Source organism: Centruroides sculpturatus, unplaced genomic scaffold (assembly GCF_000671375.1).
Source record: "Centruroides sculpturatus isolate CEXI.00-Female unplaced genomic scaffold, Cexi_2.0 scaffold1356, whole genome shotgun sequence".
Classification (NCBI taxonomy): domain Eukaryota; kingdom Metazoa; phylum Arthropoda; class Arachnida; order Scorpiones; family Buthidae; genus Centruroides; species Centruroides sculpturatus.
In genome coordinates this window covers 124,137-148,671 of record NW_019385489.1, presented here as the reverse complement: position 1 = coordinate 148,671, position 24,535 = coordinate 124,137, and the positions used below count along the sequence as shown (strand labels likewise).

Sequence of the window (24,535 nt, the reverse complement as noted above, 5' to 3'; positions counted from 1 at the left end):
AATTAAATTTCTAGGAAAACTTGTAGAACTAATGTTGTTCAGCATTAAAAATTGTAAATAATGTTTTGAGACTAGAACACATATTTTAAAGTTACAAACAACTGTGTGTCGTATTACCCTCTATTGTGGTTGCATCAGTTATCATTCATAACACATTATGGCTTTTCTTAATCACCGCAATGTGTAGTGGTCAAATATCATGAAAGCCACAATGCAAATTTTGCTTTGTGGTTTTTTTTAAGTATGAAAATTAAATTTCTAGGAAAACTTGTAGAACTAATGTTGTTCAGCATTAAAAATTGTAAATAATGTTTTGAGACTAGAACACATATTTTAAAGTTACAAACAACTGTGTGTCGTATTACCCTCTATTGTGGTGGTTGCGTCTCGATAGCTATAAGGGTGCGGGAGATATGGGGTTGAAAGTGGTTGACTTCAAAGAAGTGTAACTATGGAACTGTCAACAGTGGAAGTGTTAACAACTTCACCAAACGATCGCCTAATTATCGGGCTATAATATGGCTACTTTAAATGATTGGAATAAATTAATTTGACATTAGAGGTAGGAGTTAGGCGCCATCTCTTAATTAAATAAATAAATTATTAAATAAATTTAGAACATTCTGGAAGTGTTAACAATGGAAGTGTTGAGTAACAAAGGAAGTGTTAATATAAAGCGGCATGCAAGATTTACAGGCGGTTTTTTGCATTTTTGTGGGTCCTTGCAGCTAGATTCTAGATTACTTAGAAAAACAGTCTTTTATATATAAAAAAAAAACTATATTACATACAAATAAAAACCCAGCGAAGCGGGTCCTTGCAGCTATTAAATAATAAAACGATTTTATTATTTTTTCTCATTATACGATTTCATTACAATCACGGAATCGAAAAAGAAAGTAAAACGTGATTTTTGCATTAATACATTTATTGTTTTTTGAATATTTTGCCTGCAAAAATTACTTGGATATTATTTTTCTAAAAATATCGTGGAAATAAGGTAGGTTGATACAGAAACTATTTATCGCACACGTACTGTATATGAGCTTCAAAACAAATAAATAAAAATAGATTTTATCAAACGATGAGATCAGCTGATTAATTGTATCGTGTACAATATTTTACACTCTCAAGGAAAATACTGTAGGTCTAGGGTAAAATAAATTTTGTTTTCTCACAGTTAAACTTCGCTGCTAATTGCTATTGTGATAACTTTAATGCGATCTTCTAACGACAGCATTTTGCATTTCGTACATTTTCCAACAAACTGAAATGAATTTCCTTTGTTGCTAGACTAATTTATTAAAATCTGCACCTAATTTCAAGGCTGGGAGAGGTGCCCAGGATGGGTTCGAACTTTGAACAAGAGTTTAGATTAATTCATTATATTAGGAGGTGGAAACATTATTGAGATGGGTTCTTACAATAGTTTCGACCAGATACATTCGCGAAAGTGGTTGCTTATTACAGGTGTTGTATGTTGTTTTGGACCAAAAATTGATGCTCGCGGTTGCGTTATACAGGTGGTCGTTTAATACAGGTAACTTATACGAAGACTCTATGGATAAACTATTCTGTGCCAGAAATTTTTGCCTGTTTTGACAGGTGTCCGTCGAATGCAGGTGGTCGCCTAAGCAGTTTTCACTGTATATGATTATAAACTTGATGTAATGCATTGATTAATAGAAATAAAATTGAAGATACCACAAATATTTTTAGCAGGAGGCATTAAGTAATGTACTTTTGATGTCCAAAAATGCAGTTTATTTACATTATCATACAAATTTTTCTTGAAAAATTATTTAAGAAATGCACCAATATTTTGCAAAAAGAAACTTTTTTAAAATGTTGACTGACATTTTGATTATTATTTTTTGTTTTGTTTTTTTAAATGCAACCATATTTTATGATGTTTTAAAATATATTTTGATGATGATATTTTTTTTATGATAAATATAATTCAGAAAAGATTTTAAAATGTTGTTTATTAATTTGTAAACTTCCCTTGTGGGGAATGAGTGAATATTTTGTTTTAATTTGAAACAACACAAAATTTCCTCATTAAATATTGTCAAAAAGTGTTTTGAAATAAAACAAATTTTTTCAGTTCTTTTTTAAAACTCCATTTCAGTTGTGGGTTTTTCTATAAAAGTCAAAATTGTGGTTTTATAACTAAGACTGACACATTCTTACTGCAAAGCACATAACTGCTTAAGTAGGCAGCAATTCAACAAGTAGCTGAACTGATCAGAAACGAAGTAAACATTTCAATTTTATTTTTAAAATGAGATTCCTGCATTTTGGAAAATTTTCCCAATTTATGTCTATAGGCTTATCTAAGACACTACTTCATTTTTTGTAGCTGTTGTCATATTTTTTATATTTATTAAATTGATAATTAATTATAACTATTAAATTTAACACAAGATGGAACCTAAAGCCTATCCCCAGGCTAAATTACTTAGCATTTAATTACTAATAGTAGCAGTAATATAGCCTTAAGTAATCTGTCAATTGTTTGGTTTCAATATAACTATTGGGCTTTGAGATACATTTGTAATGTATATATGTATTAGGCTCAAATAACAAAAACACTCATTGAGTGAAAAAAGTCCACAATGTGTTGTGGTTTCTTTAAATCATCCGAAATGTATTGTGACTAACTCAAAAAGACTACAAAACAAAATTCATGTCGTGGCTTTTATGATATTTGACCAGTGATTAAGAAAAGCCACGAGAGGGTGATATGACACACAGTAGTTTGTAACTTTAAAATATGTGTTCTAGCCTCAAAACATTTTTATTTACAATTTTTAATGCTGAACAACATTAGTTCTACAAGTTTTCCTAGAAATTTAATTTTCATACTTAAAAAAAACAAAATGTGTATTTTTCTCCATACATTTTATTTGTTAGAAAGTTTTTATTTTGCTTAAAAGTGCTAAAGGTCAAACTACATGTACCAGTAGGTGCTTGATATACTCTACACAATGACATCAAAATCAGCTTTTAAAGTTTAAATCCATTGCACAGTGGTTTTTAACTTTAACAGCTGATTTTGATGTCATTGTGTAGAGTATATCAAACACCTACTGGTACATGTAGTTTGACCTTTAGCACTTTTAAGCAAAATAAAAACTTTCTAACAAATAAAATGTATGGAGAAAAATACGTAATATAAAATACGTAAAATAATGGAGAAAAATATATAAAATACGTAAAATAATGGAGAAAAATTGTAAATAATGTTTTGAGACTAGAACACATATTTTAAAGTTACAAACAACTGTGTGTCGTATTACCCTCTATTGTGGTTGCATCAGTTATCATTCATAACACATTATGGCTTTTCTTAATCACCGCAATGTGTAGTGGTCAAATATCATGAAAGCCACAATGCAAATTTTGCTTTGTGGTCTTTTTGAGTTAGTCACAATGCATTGTGGATGATTTAAAGAAACCACATGTTGTGGACATTTTTTTTGCTCAATGAGTGTTTTTGTTCTTTGAGCCTAACATATACACACCATGCTGTGGATTCAAGTCCAACTCTGGGCTGATTCTTCTCTTCCAGAAGCATCTAAATTAATATTTATTAATTTAATTATAATTATTAAATTTAATGAGGTGGCACCTAATACTTACCTCTAGGTGAAATTACTTAGCATTTAATTATTAATAGTATCAGTAATACTGTATAGTCTGATCTAATCTGGCAATTTTTTTACTTTAATATAATTATCATGTTTATAGATGTATAAGTATTAGTTTAAGATAAAAATTTTAAATTGAGCACAACTTTAAGTTATATGATTTAATTTCAGGATTTGATCTTGGAAAGTTACAGGGAACAAAGGAAAAAGTTAATCATGTTAAACTACCTCCTTGGGCAAAATCTCCTGAAGATTTTATCTATAAACATCGGAAAGCACTGGTTAGTTATATACAGCATCTTTGTATTCTTCTTATTTGTATTTTATTATCATTAAAATTTATTTAAATACTTATTTAGGAATCAGAATATGTTTCAGGACACTTACATGAATGGATTGATCTTATATTTGGATATAAACAAAAAGGACCTGCTGCTGTAGATGCATTGAATATGTTCTACTATGTTTCCTATGAAGGTAAACAAATTATATTTGATAAAATTTAGAGTAATCTTATTTTGTAAATAATTTGTATATAAAAAAGAAATAACTTCATACATTTAGAAAAAAATAAACTAGAAAAAATTTGCTTTAATGGAGTTTAAATCAAATTAAAAATTAAATCAGGGCTGTGGAGTCACATAAAAATCTACCGACTCCGACTCCGACTTTGACTTTTCCTTACCAATCCGACTCCGACTCCGGCTAAAACACCAAAACTCCACGACTCCGACTCCATAGCCCTGAATTAAATACAATAACAAGAGTTATAATGCTTTTGGACATCACTTACGAATGCTTAAAGAATTAAAAAGTATTTACTATACTAACATATAATGAGTAACATTTTCTTTTCCATGGGAATATTATTTGATATTAAGGAATCTAAAGTACAAATTTTAGAATAAACATATAAACAATAAAATTAAGTTAATGTTATACAGTCGACCCCCCTATAACATACGTTCCTATAACGACAATTCCTATAACGTAGCGAAAAAATTGTAGCAACTTTCGTATAACGTACCTCCTTTCGCGACAAGATTGATAGTCTGGTCCAATAGTGGATGAGCAGCCGAACTACTTTCCTCCGACCCTGCGCCACGCTACGGAGCGGCTAAATTGAGTTTGCTATCATCTGTTTAGTATTATATATAAATTATATATAAATTAGGTACTGTACATATAATTATATATAAATTAATTTATTGTAACTTTATTATAATTATATATATGCTTTCTGCCGCCTGGCAACACACTACGGAGATTTTAGGCTAGTAAGTTGAGTTTATTATCGTCTGTACAGTATGTAAATTAGGTACCGTAAGTCTAATACAGCACTAATTTTATACATTTCTTGTGAAAGAAACACTTCTTATTCAACGTCCATATTTATATTAATGATGTCTCCAAAGGTCAAGTTATTTTTATGCGAAAAATTCGTTATTAGAAATCGCGGCCGCCGTTTAATGTGCTGTTCCGTGATGAAAACCAGCTTTAAGCAACGGCGTAGTCGAACGGTACACACTCGGTAAGTAATCCTATAATTTTTTGTTTATAGCATAGTTTATACGAATTACTCCCAAAAAATTATACATGTTTTGGAAATGTTGAGTCGAATTAGTCTAGAATCGGTTAATTTTATAGAAGAAAACCTTTCGAACAGCCTTAGTCCGTAAAGTTCCCACCTATCGGGCTGCGATTGGATCATGTATTTAATCGTTCCTATAACGTAAAATTCGATTAGCGTGGAACGTATCTAAGCGTTATAGGCGGGTCTACTGTATTAATTAGAATAATAAAATATATAGAACTAAAAACAAAATTGTTATGGGTGTTAAAACAAGCAAATTTCTTATTAAGGTTGAGGTTTATTGACAAATAATATGACACTATAGTAAATATTTTTTAATTATGTGATTGTATCCAAATAGTGTGTGCCACATTATTTGTGAATAAGCCTCAACCTTAATAACAAGTACAGTAAGGCCCTGCTTAACACAGGGGATATGTTTCTAGACGACAAAGTGCTAAACGAAACAGCATTAAATGAGGTCATTTTAACACAGTAAATAGGGAAAGGAGAACGTGCGTCCAAAAATAAACAGGTTTTTCTTTAATTTTAAGTTATTTTTATATTGATTTGCATAATAATATATGTTAAATAACACATAAGCATATGCACACAGAAATGTAAATTTCATTTTTTGTGCTGAAAGTCCTGGCTCTTCTGAAATTCTTGATTCTTTTTATGATGAAGTTGTCTAGTGTTCATTTGTTGCTTTTTTTTTCTTTTCTTAAGCAAATGTCAGTAGCAAGAGATCACATTCAAAACGCCTCATCTTACTTTTGCACTCCTTTCAAAATTTGGATCATTTACTACAATTTGATCAACAATTTCGGTTATTGTTACCAAACTTTTACTAAGGAAATCTGTAGAGAAATTCTTTGGGTTTTCATTTTCAGAATCACTATTTTCCAGTTCTATGTGAATTCCTTGTTCTTTCAGTTCTTGAAGGTTGTCATTGGTAAGGCTCTCACCAGAAACCTGCAGTAACTCCTCAATATCCTGCTCATCGACAGCAATAGGCTCTTCTCGTTGAGAATTCTTGGATACCTTCAGCCATAACTTCCACACTTCGTTCATGCATTTATCAGTTAATTCTGCCGAGCAAAGTTGATATTGTCTATGACATCCATGATGTTATATTTTTTTTCCAAAATTGCATCAAACAAACATAGATTTTACGGAAAGTGCAGCACTACAACGAATTGCCACCTTTTGCTGATTGATTCATGTTTGGGAATAATTGTAATTAACACTGATTTGATATAATGTAGTCTGCTTGAAGCCTAAAAAGCTCAAAATTTACACTGATTCAAATTATCATGGTATTTCATTGATTCTTATATAAGCAGGGTCTTATTGTATATACGGTTTTTGATAATTATTGAAGCAAATTTCTCATTATGGAACCAAGTACAATTTTTTTAGAATTACCATTACATAAAATTATATAACAAAGTATTAAATTTAAAATTGTGAATATCTTAAAGCCCAACTTAATGGAGATTAGCCATCTTCAGAGAAGAGAGAGAGAGAGAGAGAAAATCTGAATCCCTGCAATTGATTATATTGTACTTAAAGCTTCTTCCACAGATCCAAACCAACTCAGTTTAAATGTTATCATGCAGTCTTAAATATTCTTATACTTGAACCTAGTTATGTAATCAATTCTTTTTATTATTATTCTTATCAAAGATATCTTGAACATGATCTGTTTTACATTTATTGTCTCTAATAAGTTCTGAAATTCTTTTGTTCATTTCTCTCTTCATTACATTGATGTATTTCAGGTCATTGCCACAAGCTTCATTCTTAATTAGCATTCTGTAAATCTCAATGTGTATCAAGGAATCTTTTTTTTTCTTTTATTATTACTATTCTATATGAAATTTTCTCTGTTATTTGGGGGTCCTCCTCTTTTTTTCTCATGCCCATCTTTGGTAATGTTAAGTTCTTCATCCAATAGATGAATTCTGGTTATTAGGTTCCTGGTGACATATTCAGAAGATGTTTCATCTCTGGACAAGGAAGCAAGTCCATGGGAAAAGATATAATCATATCCTTTTTAGTTTTTTACTCTTAAAAAATTTTTGAATAAAATTTTTCGTCAAGTCCAGGCTCTCACGTGTTTAACTGATAGTTTATCATAAATTATAGTTTGTTATTGATAGTTTATCATGATAGAGTTACTGATTTAGTTTATTAATCATGTAAATTGCTTTCTTTTTACTCTTACATTTAACTTTATCTTCTTTTGATAGTTTACAAAATATTTACTATATGCACTGAAACAAGTTAATTCAATCATCATTTCTAATTTAAATAAAAATGATTTAATTTTTATGCTTTAAAATATATTTAGACAATACAAGCAAATTTGAATCTTATTGTGTTGATTAATTTGCAATATTACTTATTTACACTAAATATTTTCCTAATAGAATTATAATTGTTATTAGGTGCTGTAGATCTGGATGCAATTCAAGATCCAGTGGAGCGTGCTGCTACAGAGGGCATGATTAACAATTTCGGACAAACTCCTTGTCAACTTTTTAAAGTAATTAATAATAATTAATTTTTAAATAATGCATACAAAGATATTAATGTAATAAAAATAGAAAATTTAGTAATGAGTCAGATTAGTTTTATTGAATGAGTATCCATTAAAACTAGTTCATACAATAAGTATGCAACAATTTGTACAAAAGAAAAACTCATAATGATATATTATGATTATAAAATTTTAGTCTTAGACTTAAATGATGTTTCTTAAAACTAACATATGTAATGTAAATCCAATTATTTTGTCTATGTATTGGCTGAATCAATATTAACAACTTTATTGTAGTGATTAAAAATAATCTTATATGAGAAGAAATAATCTTATATGAGAGCATGTTCTCATCAGACTGATCACTCAGAAGACAATTCTTAAAACATACTTTTATTAATTATACATAATTATACATATTTATTAATTATACTTATCTGACTCCTCTTCAGACTGCAAAACGAAAAAAAATTTTTGTATAAATAACTTATAACTTACAAATACATTATAATTATTATTACATAACTTACTTTGGTATATTTGTTATTTGTTTGCAGAAACAAAATATTATAATTGTTACCCATATACAGCTTTTGTTGGACCTTATTTTCAAAAAACAAAATTCTTGCATTAATTATGAAAAGTTTTAAAAAATTTCAAATCAAGAACTTACATTTAATAGTTTAAAATTTCTATATTTCAGTTAAACTGATCAGTTTTATAAACTTACAACTTCACTTTAACATTATCTACTGTTGGTGATTTACATTTACTGTTAATAACATCACACCATATTTTTCATCTTTAATCCATTATTTAAATTTTTCTGTTTATAGCATTAAAAATGCTAATGGCTTGATTAGAAGACTAAATAAAATGGTATTTGAATACTCATATGAAATGATGTGCCTTGATATTAAAAATATATACCCACCTGTATGTTGAACAACAGTAAGTAAAGTTTTTAAAATAGAAAAAATACCAGATTGGTTAATGAAATTGAATATACATATAAAAATAATCACTTTAAATTAGAAAACAAATTTTATAGACAAACAGATGGAATCAATATGGGATCAGTGATTAGACCTGAATTAGATGAATTGGTGATAATTGATATTGATATATAAAAAATTATTCCTGAAATTTCTTTTAAGATATTTTGATGACATTACTTTGTATCATACATTAAAAAAGTCTACNAAGAGTTTACGACCACTGTGCTGGGTGAGACGTTGTTGAAACAAAAAAAGTTATGCATTCCATCACGTACATAAACAGTATCGTAATTTGCCAAGTGAAAATCAGCAAATTCATAAAATTTTTGTTCATTTTGAACAATCCGGATAATAGAAAATCCGGATAATGGAGGTCCGGATATTAGAGGTTCTACTGTATATCTATAAAAAGGTTTAAAAATAAATTTAGTTTTACAAATATTTGAAAAAACAAATAACAAAAAAGGTTATTAATTACCATTCATGCTATCCAGCATACATTAAAAAGAATAATTTTATTATTAAGATAAGGAAAATATAGACTAGAACAATAGAAATTAATGATATAAATGTCAAATTAGAAAAAACTTTTCAATTCTCATGAAGTATGAATCAGCTTTTGATATTTTATTTTTGATTTTGAGACATTAATGACATGAACTTGAATTAAAGTTAAAAATAAATAAATTTACCAGTTATTTTATAGTGTGTGTATTACCCATTATAGTGTTACATTTAACATTTAATTATTCTACTAATTAGCAGTTTGGATTGAGAAATAATTTTTGACCCACTAGTATTGGCATTAAAAATTCAGGAACAGATGTTTGCAAGTTGGGAACTGACTATATTGCTTTACACAGTTTATCTGTGTAAAGCAATATAGTCATGTTTTGAAAAATACAGTATGATTATTTTTAAATCAACAATAATTACATTGATGCTTTAGTAATTTGGATTTTGTCTGGAATGTTTCTAAAAGAATAAATTGATTTTTTATGCAATAACTGTGTAGATAATTTTATTAATAAACAAAAAATGTTTGCAAGTATAAATCATTATTTTTTAATTTTTGTTTCACATAATGTTTTGAATTAAAACTACAGTTTGATTATCTTTACTTTTTTCTGATGTTTAAGTTTTCATTCCATTGCAAAAAATAAATATAATACTTCATTTTATGAGAATAAGTTTTTTTAATCACAATAAACATTTCAATGTCTGTTTATTGAGAAAATATTATGATAGTTAACAGCACATTCATGTTAAATTGTCTAAATTGCAAAATGATTAAAACTTCAAACCTGAAAATAATAGGCAAAATTCAGAGCAGTTTAGTAGAGATGTCATCAATATTTTTATAATTACTTTCAGAAATTTTTTTATATAATTGTAATATTTGATAAATTTGAATTTTAAAATTTATATTCTAATTTTATAGGAACCACATCCAAGAAGAATGTCATTTGAAGAAGCAACTTTACGAATGACAAAATCAGACACCAAACCTCCAAATTTATTTCACTTTCTTCAGAAATTGAAAGCATTTTTTGTTGAGGTTAACTTAATTCTGTATTATTTTCATGTGTAAATTTTATTCTTTAGTTTTCCTTAAATCAGATAAGCACAGTGGCATAATATAAAATTTAGTTATGTAAGCTTTTTTAATTTTTAATATTTTATTATAAATTAATGTAAAAAAGACACAAAAAATTTAATGAAATATGTTAAAGTTAAAAATTTTAAGAGAAATGAATTACAGTCGCTCCTTGACTTATTGGTTAGTTTTTCAGAATGTAATCATAATTAGATCATAAGTCAAAAATAAAGATAGATAAATAAATAAAAAGTAGGCTATATGTAATATTATACAGTATGTAACATGAGTTTGGGCTATCATTGATTGCAATAGTCCAAACTCATGACAGTTATTGTCATGCTTATGTATTATTTTAGTTTCTCATTGAGACACAGCAAGACATTTTGCAGACATAATGGGTTTACTGTAAAATACAAGCAGATGTAAGATGGTATATATAAAAAAAATGTTTCAAGAAAGATTATTAATGCATCAGAAAAGTAAATCAGCTTGAATTCAAATTCTTTCCTGCACTTACATTTCACTCACATCATCATCATATGTTGAAACATCATAAGTCAAGGAGTGTCTGTATTTGAAAATTGAAAAGAGATTTGAATCCCTTAGTATTTAATATCAGTATCCATGTCAGCATTAATAAAGAAATTAAATATTTAAAAAGAAACATTTTATTATAGGAGAAAAATGCCACTATTTTTATTAATCAAGAATGAAAATCTAATCATTTCATTTCTGATAATTAAAGTTTCATTTCTTGATTACTCATATAGTTTAGTTTGTACTACATTTTTTATTAGAAAACAGAAGTAATTTTAAATCACTAAATTTAAAATTTAATTTTGAAATAATTTTATTTTATTAGTATTTTCAAACTTTTAATTTATTATAAATAAACTGATAACTCATGTATTTTATGAATTTTGAATGTTTATATAATTTATTATCTTTCATTGTTATTATTATTATATTATTACAGTATTATGGATTGCAGAAAATAAAACTAATAAAATCATTCTATATTTATAATTATTTCATAATAAATTTTTTTTTAATCTTAGTGAATAAAATTTTTATTGCAGGCTGCAGTTGGTTCTAGTCCCATTTGTTTTGTATATATTCCAAGAAGCCCAACTCGATCTTTTATTCAACATGGTATGCTAGAACCACTAGTGACTGTTAGTCAAAATGGCATAATTGGAGTCCATGGCTGGCTACCTTATGATCGAGCTCGAACTATTCCTAATTATTATACATTTGAAAAAGATCCTACCTCTTCAAGCAATAAGTAAATATTTAATAACAATATAAGTTCTGAAATTTTCAATTAAATAAATGTTTTGTATACAAGGACTGATGGACTGTCACTATTATGACAAATTAACTGACTTGATTAACAGACTTTCAAGTTTCAGTATTTTCCAAAATATTGTTTTTATTTGTATGATCAAATGATTGAATTAGATGGGAGAAAAAGATACAAAAAAGATTTTATTCATTGACATTTATAGCTTTCAAATAATTTATTACCAATTGATTCTAATTTAATTTGTATAAAACTTAAAAAAAAGTTGTTATGAATGATTAAGAACTATTATTTTCATATTTATAGAAAGATATGATAGACAAAATTATTTTTTAACTTTCTACTGCTAGTGTTTGTTTATTCTTGCCATTTTAAGTCAAACTTCTTACTATTGTACAAATATAAAACCGTATAAATCTGATAGTTACATTAAAGCCAAATGCTTTCTGGATTAGATCATACTGTATTACTGCTGCTATCAATAATTAAGAGCTTAAGTAATTTACCTTATAGGTAGGCATTAGGTTCCAGCTCATTTAATTAAATATAAAATTTAATAAGAGATGACACCTAATGCCTACCTGTAGACTAAATTATTTATATTTTAATAATTAATAGCAGCAGCAATATAGCCTAATCTAGTCTGGCAATCATTTGTTTTTAATGTTGATAAAGTAATATACAATCAAGTAAGCTTAATTGTTCATTCTAGCTAACTAAATTTATTCGTATTAAATCATAATTATTAATCAAATTAACATTATATCAGACAGAGATTGAAATACATAAATAAATTTTATCTAGAAAGTAATCTAATTAAATTTTGACATAATAATAATATAAAATTTGTTTTAAACTTGAATAATGTTTGTGATAATTTTATTCTTCAACATAAAAGTTAGTTATAAAGATCTAAGCTGCTATTTTTTTCTGCCATTACAGTGATAACATAATGAGAACTTGTAGATTTTAGAATATTTTATTCTATTCATATAAACATTTCTAGTTTTGGAAATTTATTATAATGTAATTTTGCATTTTAAACTGAAAGCTCCTGTACTGATTATTAATCCACTTAAAGAATGATATAACCATTGTCTATTGGTGTTAAATGATTATTATTATTATTTACTATCACAAGCACTTTCAACATTTTATAAATGTTATCTTCAGGCAAAGAAGTGAATATAATTTAGGAACATTAGAATAAAATTTAAATACAAACATTAACTATTTGAAAAAGAAATGTAAATATAAAGTTTTGGAAAATGCTAACTTACATTTAAAATGAACTTAAGAATGAGAATAGCACATGTGGTAGTCATCAGTAATTGAAATTACAATATTGTTACTAATAGAAATGAACTGAACACAGTGAAGTCATTATTAATTGAGGCACTTTAAAGAAGAGTTAAATGAATTAATATTAATCAACATTTAATAACTATTAATTTTTTAATTCAGTGATAATTCAGTTATATAATTTGAGCATAATTTCATTGTTAATTTATATCTGAATATTATAAAGTAAAATTAATTGAACATTAAAATCTATTGAAGAAATAAACTAATTTAAAATAACACAAAAGTTATTTATTTTTATAAAAGAAAGTATACTAATGAACATAATGTTTTTATATATTTCATATTTTCAATAGTTAGTCAGATATTTAATTCTAAACAATCTAGTAATTTATTTATATTTTATTACAGAAATCTGAAAAGGATTACTGGATCTTTTCAACCTGGACTTGAAATAACAAATCAACTATATGTTGTTACAGATGATGCCAAATTCTTATTTTGTGGTGGATTATGGGATAATAGTTTTTGTATTTATAGTTTGCCTAAAGTTAAATTAATTGCTCGTGTCACAAAACATTTAGGTAAATTAATTTCTTTATTAGATGTAGGGATTAAATTATGCATTATATTAAAATTTTAAAAGAATTATTATATTACTAAGCAATACTTTAATTAAACTCCAGCTAACATTTTTGGATATTTTTAAAGCCTATTATCAGGAACATCATTACATACTCAAAAAGGAATACCTGTCCATTGACTGTATACACTAAGGAAGATGATGTGTCAGTAAAATGGGATGAGACAGGAATCATCAGACCCCTAAAAGGGAGATTCAATCTAATGTATATAAGTACAGTAGAGCGTTGATTATCCGAAAGTCAATTATCCGAAACGTCAATTATCCGAAAGAATTCCAGTCAGCAAATTTAAATTTTTACCAGTGCTGTGGCACTGCAATCTTTGGCTATGTCTTGGGCTACTCAAATATTTTACGTTTTTGATACTAAATTAACTTCTGAAGTATAATTTTTTATTGTTTTTATATTTTTCAATATATTTATTTTGTTTGTACAAAATAAAAAAATAATTTAATGATACAATAGTCTTCATTAGGCTTAACATCGATGAAAATTCAACAAGAAGTGACATGCAACGGAGAAAAATTTCAACATGGGATAGGTTAATATATTTTTTTGTACATAATCGGTTATCCGAAATATCGATTTTCCGAACAACCCCAGTCCCCAATTGATTCGGATAATTGACGCTCTACTGTATAATCTTTAGAAATGTATAAATAGAAAAGATAAGGAAAGTTAGAACAGGCACATTGTGTCCAAAACCTGGAGGTCTCTATATGAGATTCCTAAACGGGTCTAATTAAATGGGTTGACTAGGTTATCTATAACAACAGTCGGCAACTGGTGGTCCACGGACCATTGATGGTCTGTTAAAAAATTTGGGTGATCCATGGAGAAATTTGAACATTTATCAACTGAAGGTTACATGAAGTATTACAAAAGAAATGCAAAATGCTTAGTTGCTTTTTTCACTCATTGGGGATTTTTATTTGAATCTAAAACCAAAAACGAAGTGATTGTTATCAATAAATAATGAACAATAACAATATTGTGAGTGCAGTTGTCGTCCTTTGCGGAAAAGTGCAAAGAATACATAAACTTGTTTCAAACAAGCAGCAATGAACTTTAGGCTTGCATTAATTTGTTTTAATTAAACATGTGAGTTTCATATTAATTAATATAGTAAAATTGAACTTTTATGATCATTATTCTACAGATTTTGTATTGTTTAAAAAAATTCATGATAATGGTCTGCGGGATTCAAAATTGTGACTTTAGTGATCCTTGAGGCAAGAAANAAAAAATTTGGGTGATCCATGGAGAAATTTGAACATTTATCAACTGAAGGTTACATGAAGTATTACAAAAGAAATGCAAAATGCTTAGTTGCTTTTTTCACTCATTGGGGATTTTTATTTGAATCTAAAACCAAAAACGAAGTGATTGTTATCAATAAATAATGAACAATAACAATATTGTGAGTGCAGTTGTCGTCCTTTGCGGAAAAGTGCAAAGAATACATAAACTTGTTTCAAACAAGCAGCAATGAACTTTAGGCTTGCATTAATTTGTTTTAATTAAACATGTGAGTTTCATATTAATTAATATAGTAAAATTGAACTTTTATGATCATTATTCTACAGATTTTGTATTGTTTAAAAAAATTCATGATAATGGTCTGCGGGATTCAAAATTGTGACTTTAGTGATCCTTGAGGCAAGAAAGGTTGCCAACCGCTGGTCTATAATATTTTAAGATGGTTGTAATTTTATTTTTATATTATATTATGTTTGTTTGTACATTATTAATTTCAGCTAATTACATAGTTAAATGTAAATTTAAAACACTTTGATTTATATTGTATTTGATGTTCCAATATATTTGAAAGATTGTTTTTCAATTGTAACAATCTGATGATGGCCTTTAAAAAGAGCAAGAAACATTAGCTAAAATCTAATTAAAGTATTGTTTGGTTTGCTGATTTATGAGAAAGTTATTTTATAAGTGCAAGATAGTAAGTCAGTATTTTAATCAGTCTCATTAATAAATATAAGTTATTGATATATATTTTTATTTTATTTTTCTTGTTTACTTATCATTAAGCCAGTTTATAGCATGGCTTTTCTCTTTCAGTTTTCTACAGTTATGAAAAAGTGGGTCATCTATGTTATACTAAGGATGATGAATAAAATTTACATTACTATAAATCCATTTTAACAAAATATAATATGCAATTTCAAAAATATTTCATTCCTGTTAAAGGTCTATGTTGGAAACTTAGAAATTAAGTCTGGCAAACTAACCTGACTCTTTTTAAAATATTAATTCAACAGATTCAATGAATTTGGAATATTTTCAATGAAACAGTGAAAGCATATTTTTTTATATTATTTTTTGGAAAGTGTCAATATTATTAAAGCATAATGANCATTATTCTACAGATTTTGTATTGTTTAAAAAAATTCATGATAATGGTCTGCGGGATTCAAAATTGTGACTTTAGTGATCCTTGAGGCAAGAAAGGTTGCCAACCGCTGGTCTATAATATTTTAAGATGGTTGTAATTTTATTTTTATATTATATTATGTTTGTTTGTACATTATTAATTTCAGCTAATTACATAGTTAAATGTAAATTTAAAACACTTTGATTTATATTGTATTTGATGTTCCAATATATTTGAAAGATTGTTTTTCAATTGTAACAATCTGATGATGGCCTTTAAAAAGAGCAAGAAACATTAGCTAAAATCTAATTAAAGTATTGTTTGGTTTGCTGATTTATGAGAAAGTTATTTTATAAGTGCAAGATAGTAAGTCAGTATTTTAATCAGTCTCATTAATAAATATAAGTTATTGATATATATTTTTATTTTATTTTTCTTGTTTACTTATCATTAAGCCAGTTTATAGCATGGCTTTTCTCTTTCAGTTTTCTACAGTTATGAAAAAGTGGGTCATCTATGTTATACTAAGGATGATGAATAAAATTTACATTACTATAAATCCATTTTAACAAAATATAATATGCAATTTCAAAAATATTTCATTCCTGTTAAAGGTCTATGTTGGAAACTTAGAAATTAAGTCTGGCAAACTAACCTGACTCTTTTTAAAATATTAATTCAACAGATTCAATGAATTTGGAATATTTTCAATGAAACAGTGAAAGCATATTTTTTTATATTATTTTTTGGAAAGTGTCAATATTATTAAAGCATAATGAATAGTGCATATTTGAATTTTATGTTTAAAAACATTTATAATGCTTAATTAAATAATATTTAATTTTTAAAACTGAAGACTATTTACAGTTTAAAAATATATTAGATATATATATATATATATATCTGCTAAAATGCTTTGATATAAATAGAAAAGAAAAGTATTGCTATTTGAAAATAATGTAGAAAATAACATTGTAGATAAGTAACTTTCACAGAAATTACATAAATTTTTGAAAGTTTTAATTTAACTTAAAATATTTATATAACTCCTATTTTTGTTGACAATATAAATAATAAAATAAAGAATGAAAAAGACAATATCTATGATTAAAATCAAAGAATTTACTATAATCAGTCATCTAACGTTATAAGAATTAGCATGTCTCAAACTATGTAAGTTAAAATACATTTATAAAACTTAACAATAAATGAAATTTTGATTATAATAAGTAATCAATATATTCAGGTAATTAGGCATTTTAAACTGTTTCTTTATGTTTTCACCTTCAACACAAGATTGATAACTTGCAATCATTATCAGTTTTAACCAATATTAAACATTAATTGTTTTTATTATTATTTGTTTATATTGCAATAGTTTAAATTGCTAATAACATTTTTGAGGAGGCTCAAACATGCCATTTCCTAGGTCATCATGATCCCATATAAAATTGTAATTACCAGTGATGATTGGAAACCACTAAAGATGATTTGGGAATCAGATAGTAATGAAACTTAAAAAAGAATCACAAAACATGCTAATTCAGTATAAATAAATATATAACTATTAGGCTTTGATGACATTTTAAACATAATTTCTTCTGAATTTATAATAATATTTTTGTATGTATTTATCTAGCAGATGAGACCAGTGTTGCCCAGGCAAAAAATAACAACAACAACAATTAAGATTTTTAGATTATTTTGTATTTCTAATTCTTCTATTATATTATATTATAGCATTTAATTTATATTTACAAAGGTTATCTTAAATAAGAGTTTATCACATTGAGTCCCCAATCTAACACATTTTAAAAATTCTTTAAATTGTGTACAGTAGAGGAATCAAGAATTTTCAGTGTGATAAACCCTTATGTAAGATAACCTTTATACTTATATAGCCGATCTTATTCGTTTTCACTGAGTGCAAGAATTAGGTCCCCTGTCTTCCAAAGCTAATTAGAGAATTTTTAGATGGGTGTAAAAATACATTCAATTTCCCACAAAAATGCAAAAACCTGCATCTAAAATAGTATAGTAGAAGCTGAGTTGTTCAGGGTAATCCTTAACCCTCTTCTCCCCCATAGGGGGATTTCCAAAAATCCCTTCTTAATGTGCATTCTTGTGAAGTACCCTAAAGGTGTACCAAATTTCAACTTTCAACTCCTAACTGTTTGGGCTCTGCACTTATTATTATTATTATTATCAACCCATCTTGATTATAATATAAAGATAAAGCTAATGTTTTTAATTTTGAATTTGACATACTATTTCTCAAGTTTTCAAACACTTTAAATTTGGAAGTGTTCTTTCTAGTGTGACAGTAGTCACAGGAAGATTAGCTTAAGATGAAGATAAACTTGGAAGGAAATGACAGTTTAGAGTAAGGGAAAAAGTTATGAATCTCAATCTGTTCAGCCATCATAATTGTAGTAGGAGAGACAAGATAGTTAACTTTCCACATGTATAGAAATGGCTAAGTAAAAAATAAAAGGAGGGGAAGGTGAACAGGATGGGACAGTTGTGTGATTTTTGAAAAAGTATATGGAGTTTGAATTTAAATCTATTGTTCCATTTTTAACTATTTTAAAAACTGCTCAATGTGTGAATGTTTCAAAGAAAAAACATTTGAAAAGAAAAATTCAATTTATGAATATTCTATTTAGTAACAAATTTTGTAACTGCATAACATCAGAATTTTACAGTTTCTGATTAGTTTTTTTTTGTATGTGAGTTCTCTGAATGAAGCAGTTGTTGGTTTCATAAAAGATAGTCCTTTACAAAGAATGTTTGTGGAGGACTACATGACATGAAACTCTTCTTTTTTCACTCAACTCAATTAGTTGAATTGAATGAAAGATGATTAAAATAGGAAGATCTTCATAAATGTGATTTTATTGTTGTTGTTGTTAATTGTCAACTTCTATTAATATTATTTCTATAAAATTTAAATAATAACAGAAAAGGGAACTTTTCTATTTAGTTTAAAATAAATTAATATATTAATTTTTATTGTTACTTTTAGAAAAAGTTATTTTGTCAATTTTAGTCGTTAAACTTTCATATTAATTAATCATTAAAATATTTATAAAAAATTTTTCATTTTTAATGTTCAATATTTTAGAGTACATTTTTACAAAATTTATGATTTTAATATTGATTTATGATAAAATAAGAAAATTATTTTTTGTGTAGATGTTGTAACCTGCTTGGCAATTGATTATAGCAACACTCATTTAATGACTGGTTCACAAGATACCACGTGTATGATTTGGGATCTTGGAACACAGGTATTGCATATATAATATAACATGTAGATTTTAAATTTGAAATTGTATGTGTTTATATGTACTTAGAGCAGTGTTTCTCAAACTGGGTTCTATGGAGTCTTGAGATTTCATGAAGAGGGGTAAGTGTTCTGAATGTCAAAAATGCACGATGGAAATTTTTTGTAGTCCTAAGGGTTTATTCATAAACTTGTGCAGTTTGGTTTAAGGATGGGGGATATGGGAAAAGCACAAAACACCCCTACAGCTGGAGGGATGGGTAAGTTAAAAATCACATGGCTGTAATTATTTCAACAAAATAAGTGAATTTAGAAAAATTTTTTAAAATATTTAATAATAAATTGATATTTTTACAGTTAATTTTTAATCAATTAAATTAGCAATTTTCTTACAAATCAATGCATGATCTGTGTTAAGTATAGGCACTATTTACAATATTTTTTATTCTCTTTATTCATCAGTACAGAAACATATAAGGTGTCTAAATAAAACATTATTTTAATATGTTGATGTCAGCAATTAAAATAATTTTTTTTTTTTTTTTTTGAATGATTGAGAAACTATACTTTAAAGGAATCTGACTCTGGAATACAGGAGTGGCCATACATGAAGATGAAAGGTGGCATCTAGGGCTTTGTACTTTGAGAGGCTTAAATTCAGTAGTATATTTTACTAGTTAAATTGATATCTATTACATCTGCAGAACAATCATTTTCAAAGTTGAAATTGATCAAAAACTACTTCCAAATAATAATAATAATAATAGGAGAGTATTCACAATGGGAAGCTTTTCTTGTTTTTGGAAGAGCTGCATTCTAGAGAACTGTCTCCATGGCATTCAGCCAACTATTGAGGTGGCCAAGGGCACTTAAGTCATTCTTAGTTGACATGGTAATCCCTAGTGACCTGTATAGTTATATCTAAATTAAGAGTTCTGGAAATGAAGATTGAAGAGAGGTCCAGGTAGTGTAACTGGATCTCTACTTCAGTCTTCTTTTCTTCCAAAAATTCTAAATTAATTTATTATAATTATTAAAATTAACATGAGATGGCAGCCTAACCATTTATCTCCAGACAAATTGTTTCATTTCTAATTATTAAATTAACCTTATTACAGCCTGATAATTCAGCAGATCATCTGGTTTGATTTAAAAGAGTTTGAGAAATACTGATTCAAAGCATTTCAAATACTTTGAATAAGCATATTATTAAGCTGATATTATAATTTAATTTTATATTTTTAAAATTCATTGTGTTGTTATAGATTGTTATTCTAAAATAAAATTTTTTCAGTTTTTTATTTTTCATAAAATATTAATATTTTTCTATATCACCATTAAAAATGAGCAATTAAAATATATGTTCTCCATCTCAAATTAGGAGAGTCTTGCCTCTGTACATCATACTTTTTCATTGACAATAGTCATGCAGATCATCTAACTCTTTTCAGGGAAAAATTTTTGAATTGAAATAATGTGACTTCCAATTTTGCACCAAAGTCGTATATAGTTGATTGGTGCCTCCTGCACATATGGTTTCCATATCTGGTCTCGGCTTTCATCTATCTAACTCTGTTCTCGAGATTAAGGAAAGACAGACAACAATGGGAATTTATAGGTCTATAATTTATTGGGCTGCAATTTTTTCAAATTACAGCCCAATAATGACAGAAAATTCTTCCTATAAAAATTTGTGTGAAATCTGAATGCCATTTTGAGATCAAAGAATGTGAATAATGTCAAAATAAAAATCTTCTTTTTAAAAAAAACCAAGAATGTTACATGAAATATAATACAGGTAACCCCCGTATAACACGGCACTTCTATAGCACGGATTCACTCTAACACAGTTTGAGAATTGGTACCATCCCCCGTATAACACGGTACTTTTATAGCACGGATTTACTCTGACACGGTTTGAGAATTGGGTTAAACCCTCGTACAACAGCAAAAGTAATAAATTTTTACATACTTAAGTAATAATAGTTCACGAAAATTATTATTTTTGTGAACTATTAGTATCAATACTTAAGTATGTAAATTTTCTCTTCTCGCCTTCTGTCGATACACGTGGTCCTTCTCGAAACTTGTTTCAATGTTGCCAGATCATGACACTTCTGCTTCTGATGTTGCCGAATGTTTTTCCCTTATTCCATACTTGCTTTATTCTTCATAAGTACTTAGCACCATATAAGGAAATTTATAAAGACGTTTTAACTAGAAGCAAGCAATCTAAAATTACATACATTTTGCAAAAGGTAAAGCATGGATCTGAAGATAATGCAGAAAAATGCTCAGAGGATAAGGATAACTTGCCAAAAAGAAAACGCTCTCGGTTAATTAATAGTGTTTTTAGTGATGACGAAGAAAACATTGTTTAATTTATATTAATATGTATCACTTAAAAAAATTTTAATGAAGATATTTATCTTAATTATGAAAATATACTAGCATGTTTTTTAATTTTTGGAACCTAACCCTCCTTTTCGTATTAGTTCTTTGTTTCGTATAACACGGATTTGCATAACACGGCAATTTTTTGGAACGTAACTACCGTGTTATACGGGGGTTACCTGTATTTCTATAGAGAAATGGGACATAGGTATTGATGATTAGTCAAGTAAAATTTACCCAATTTATATGTGTATCCTGTTTCAGTATAACCTAGTCGCACTATTCATATTTCCCAAATAACATTACTGTAAAGCACTACAAAACACCTACTTATTTATTAACCAATGATCTAAATGAAATGAAATAAATGAAAGTGTTGATTAGGTTAATCATTAATTATAAAAGGAATTAATATAAAGTAGGCAAATATATCAAATAAACAGCTGGATTCCTTTACTTGTCTATTAAGGCTAAATAATTAAGTAATTTGGCAAGAGATAGGTGGTTAAGCCATTATCTGTTGTTAATTCTAATTATTATAAACAAGTTAACTAATTTAATTTAATTATAGAATATTCTGGAAGAAAAGATTGGCCTGGAGCAGGACTCAAACCTGCAATTCCTGCTTACCATGCAGATACATCTCTAGTTATGCTACCCTGACTTCCATCCAGTATTTCATTCCAGATTAATTAATTAGTTTGGAAGTGAAGATCAGGAATTGTAGGGTTGAGTCTCACTCCCAGCCAGTCTTTTCTTCCAGAATATTTTAAAATTAAATTAAATTTATTTATTTATTTATTTATAATTATAAGATTTAGCAAGAGATGGTGGCCCAACCCCCTAATCCCCTCCAAATTACTTAGTAATTATCAGGTTGGTTGTATTCATCATATGCAAATATATGAGCTATTTCTTTATTTAATGGTAAGAAAACTAAAATTAATTTAGATAATATGAAGAACCAAGTAAAATATTGTAAAATTGATTTTTAATGAAGTTGTAATAACTGGTAGAAGGGTTTGAAATGAGAAGTAAAGTTAAACTGTGCAGCTATTTTAGAAGAAATAAAGCTATCTCTAACAAATGATATGATTTGAAGGAAACAATAAAAATAGAGATTGGAACCTACAAGCCAGTAATTATTGGAAGTTTCAAACTTATTACACTTGTGATTAAGATATTTTGTCTCATAAATAAGAGAGATAAAATAAAACAGATTGTTATATCATATTCTTGTAAGAGGGTTAGAATTTTTAATAATGAGAAAATTGTATCTATTCAATACATATATTTTATTCTGTATATCTGTTATTTACGTCCTTCATTAGTCTCTGCCCATCTGTATGACCAAATGCTATCATTTTGAAAGATGTTTGATATTATCAGCTGACTTAGTTCTATTGACTTTCACACTGCATGGCCTATTGCACATATAATTTCTCTTGACTTAGTTTGCCTGCATATTGTTTATTCATCTTGCAAAAATTATTGTAGTCACATAGGCTCATAGGAGAGTATGTTTGAAAATTTCCAATGCTATTGATTCAACACATCCTTACCAAAGCTGTTCAGTCAAATTAAGAGGAACCAAACAAGCCATAATTTGGTCTTTAATATAAGCAAAACTGTTGTGTGTTCCAATCAAACTTCAGCATCAAGTTCTTTAATTGTCTACTTTCTGTTACTTTTTAACAGTGATGCTACCATTTCCACAGGCCTTCCTGACCATATGTCATTCATTTGTTTGCATCCTCTTTTGAACTGTTATACTTGTCTTGCAACAGTTTTGTATGATAGAGTGTCATTTTTATATGCTGTCTGAAGGTCTTTATAACATTCTTTTGTTGTTCGATTCTGAACCATTTCAGTCTTCAGCCTAAAACACTGTACAATCTTCGTACTAGATGGTCAGTCCAAATATCAATATTTCAAAATTATAAAATTTACTAGATGATAATTTTAATATTAATTAAAACTAAATTTAAGATGAGTCCCTCAAACAATCACCTTTTTATTTGTTTTTGTGTTCTGGAATACATCTTATGGTAGTCTAACTTTCCTTTTCAGGCTAAAAATTGGTTGTCAAAAATTAAAAATACCTTTAAAACATGACAAAATATATATCCAGTTAAAAACGTTAAAAATACTTTCAGACAGAAACAAAATGGATATCTTTTATATATCCATTAGTGCTGCTTATGTAGATTTCATTGACAGAGGACATCTTGAAATTTACATATTGACAGCACTTCTCTCAGTGGATAACAGTCCAAGTGATAGTTTCATTGCTGTATGCATGGAAGGATAGATGATGTCCATTTTGTTCCTGTTCTGATTTTGAAAAATGTTTTTAACCTTTTAATTGGATATATAGTGGATTCTTGATCTATTGTTCCCATATCAATTGTTTTCCCACATCTATTGGTTGTTTTCTCTGGTCCCTATCAAGGACTCATACAAATAATGTTAATTTTTTCCACATTGTTCATTTTCCTACAATGTTCATTTTATATTTTAACTGAAAGAAAAATGTTATCCCACATCAATCATTTTACTCACAATAGAGGGCACTAAATTGAAACACTGATTTGCATGTACTAAAAATAAAAATAAAAGCATGTCAAATTTAACAGTTAAACCCTTTGACTACAGTAAACCAGTTTTTATTGCAATTTTTGGCTACTTTTTGTCTACTGCTTTACAAAATACTGTACTTTATTGGCAACATTTCCTATTAAAACCTGACAAAACTGGTAAAAATCAGCACATTGTCTCAGCATTGTTATCTGTACAATAATTATCATATTTGTACCATTATTTTGGTTGCTGTACAATGTATGATAAT

The 24,535-nt window shown here is 27.5% G+C and overlaps 1 protein-coding gene across 2 annotated transcripts in view; it reads left to right on the top strand.

Moving 5' to 3' along the window:
• The window catches only part of LOC111639464 (neurobeachin-like protein 1), a 111,009-nt gene that overhangs the window by 68,540 nt on the left and 17,934 nt on the right, over positions 1-24,535 (top strand). For both annotated transcript variants that reach the window (XM_023385357.1, XM_023385358.1), the window contains exons 17-23: positions 3,825-3,934; positions 4,013-4,130; positions 7,680-7,777; positions 10,211-10,327; positions 11,449-11,654; positions 13,386-13,558; positions 19,203-19,297. In XM_023385357.1, the coding sequence (XP_023241125.1) occupies positions 3,825-3,934; positions 4,013-4,130; positions 7,680-7,777; positions 10,211-10,327; positions 11,449-11,654; positions 13,386-13,558; positions 19,203-19,297 (917 nt within the window). The remainder of the gene's footprint in view (positions 1-3,824; positions 3,935-4,012; positions 4,131-7,679; positions 7,778-10,210; positions 10,328-11,448; positions 11,655-13,385; positions 13,559-19,202; positions 19,298-24,535) is intronic.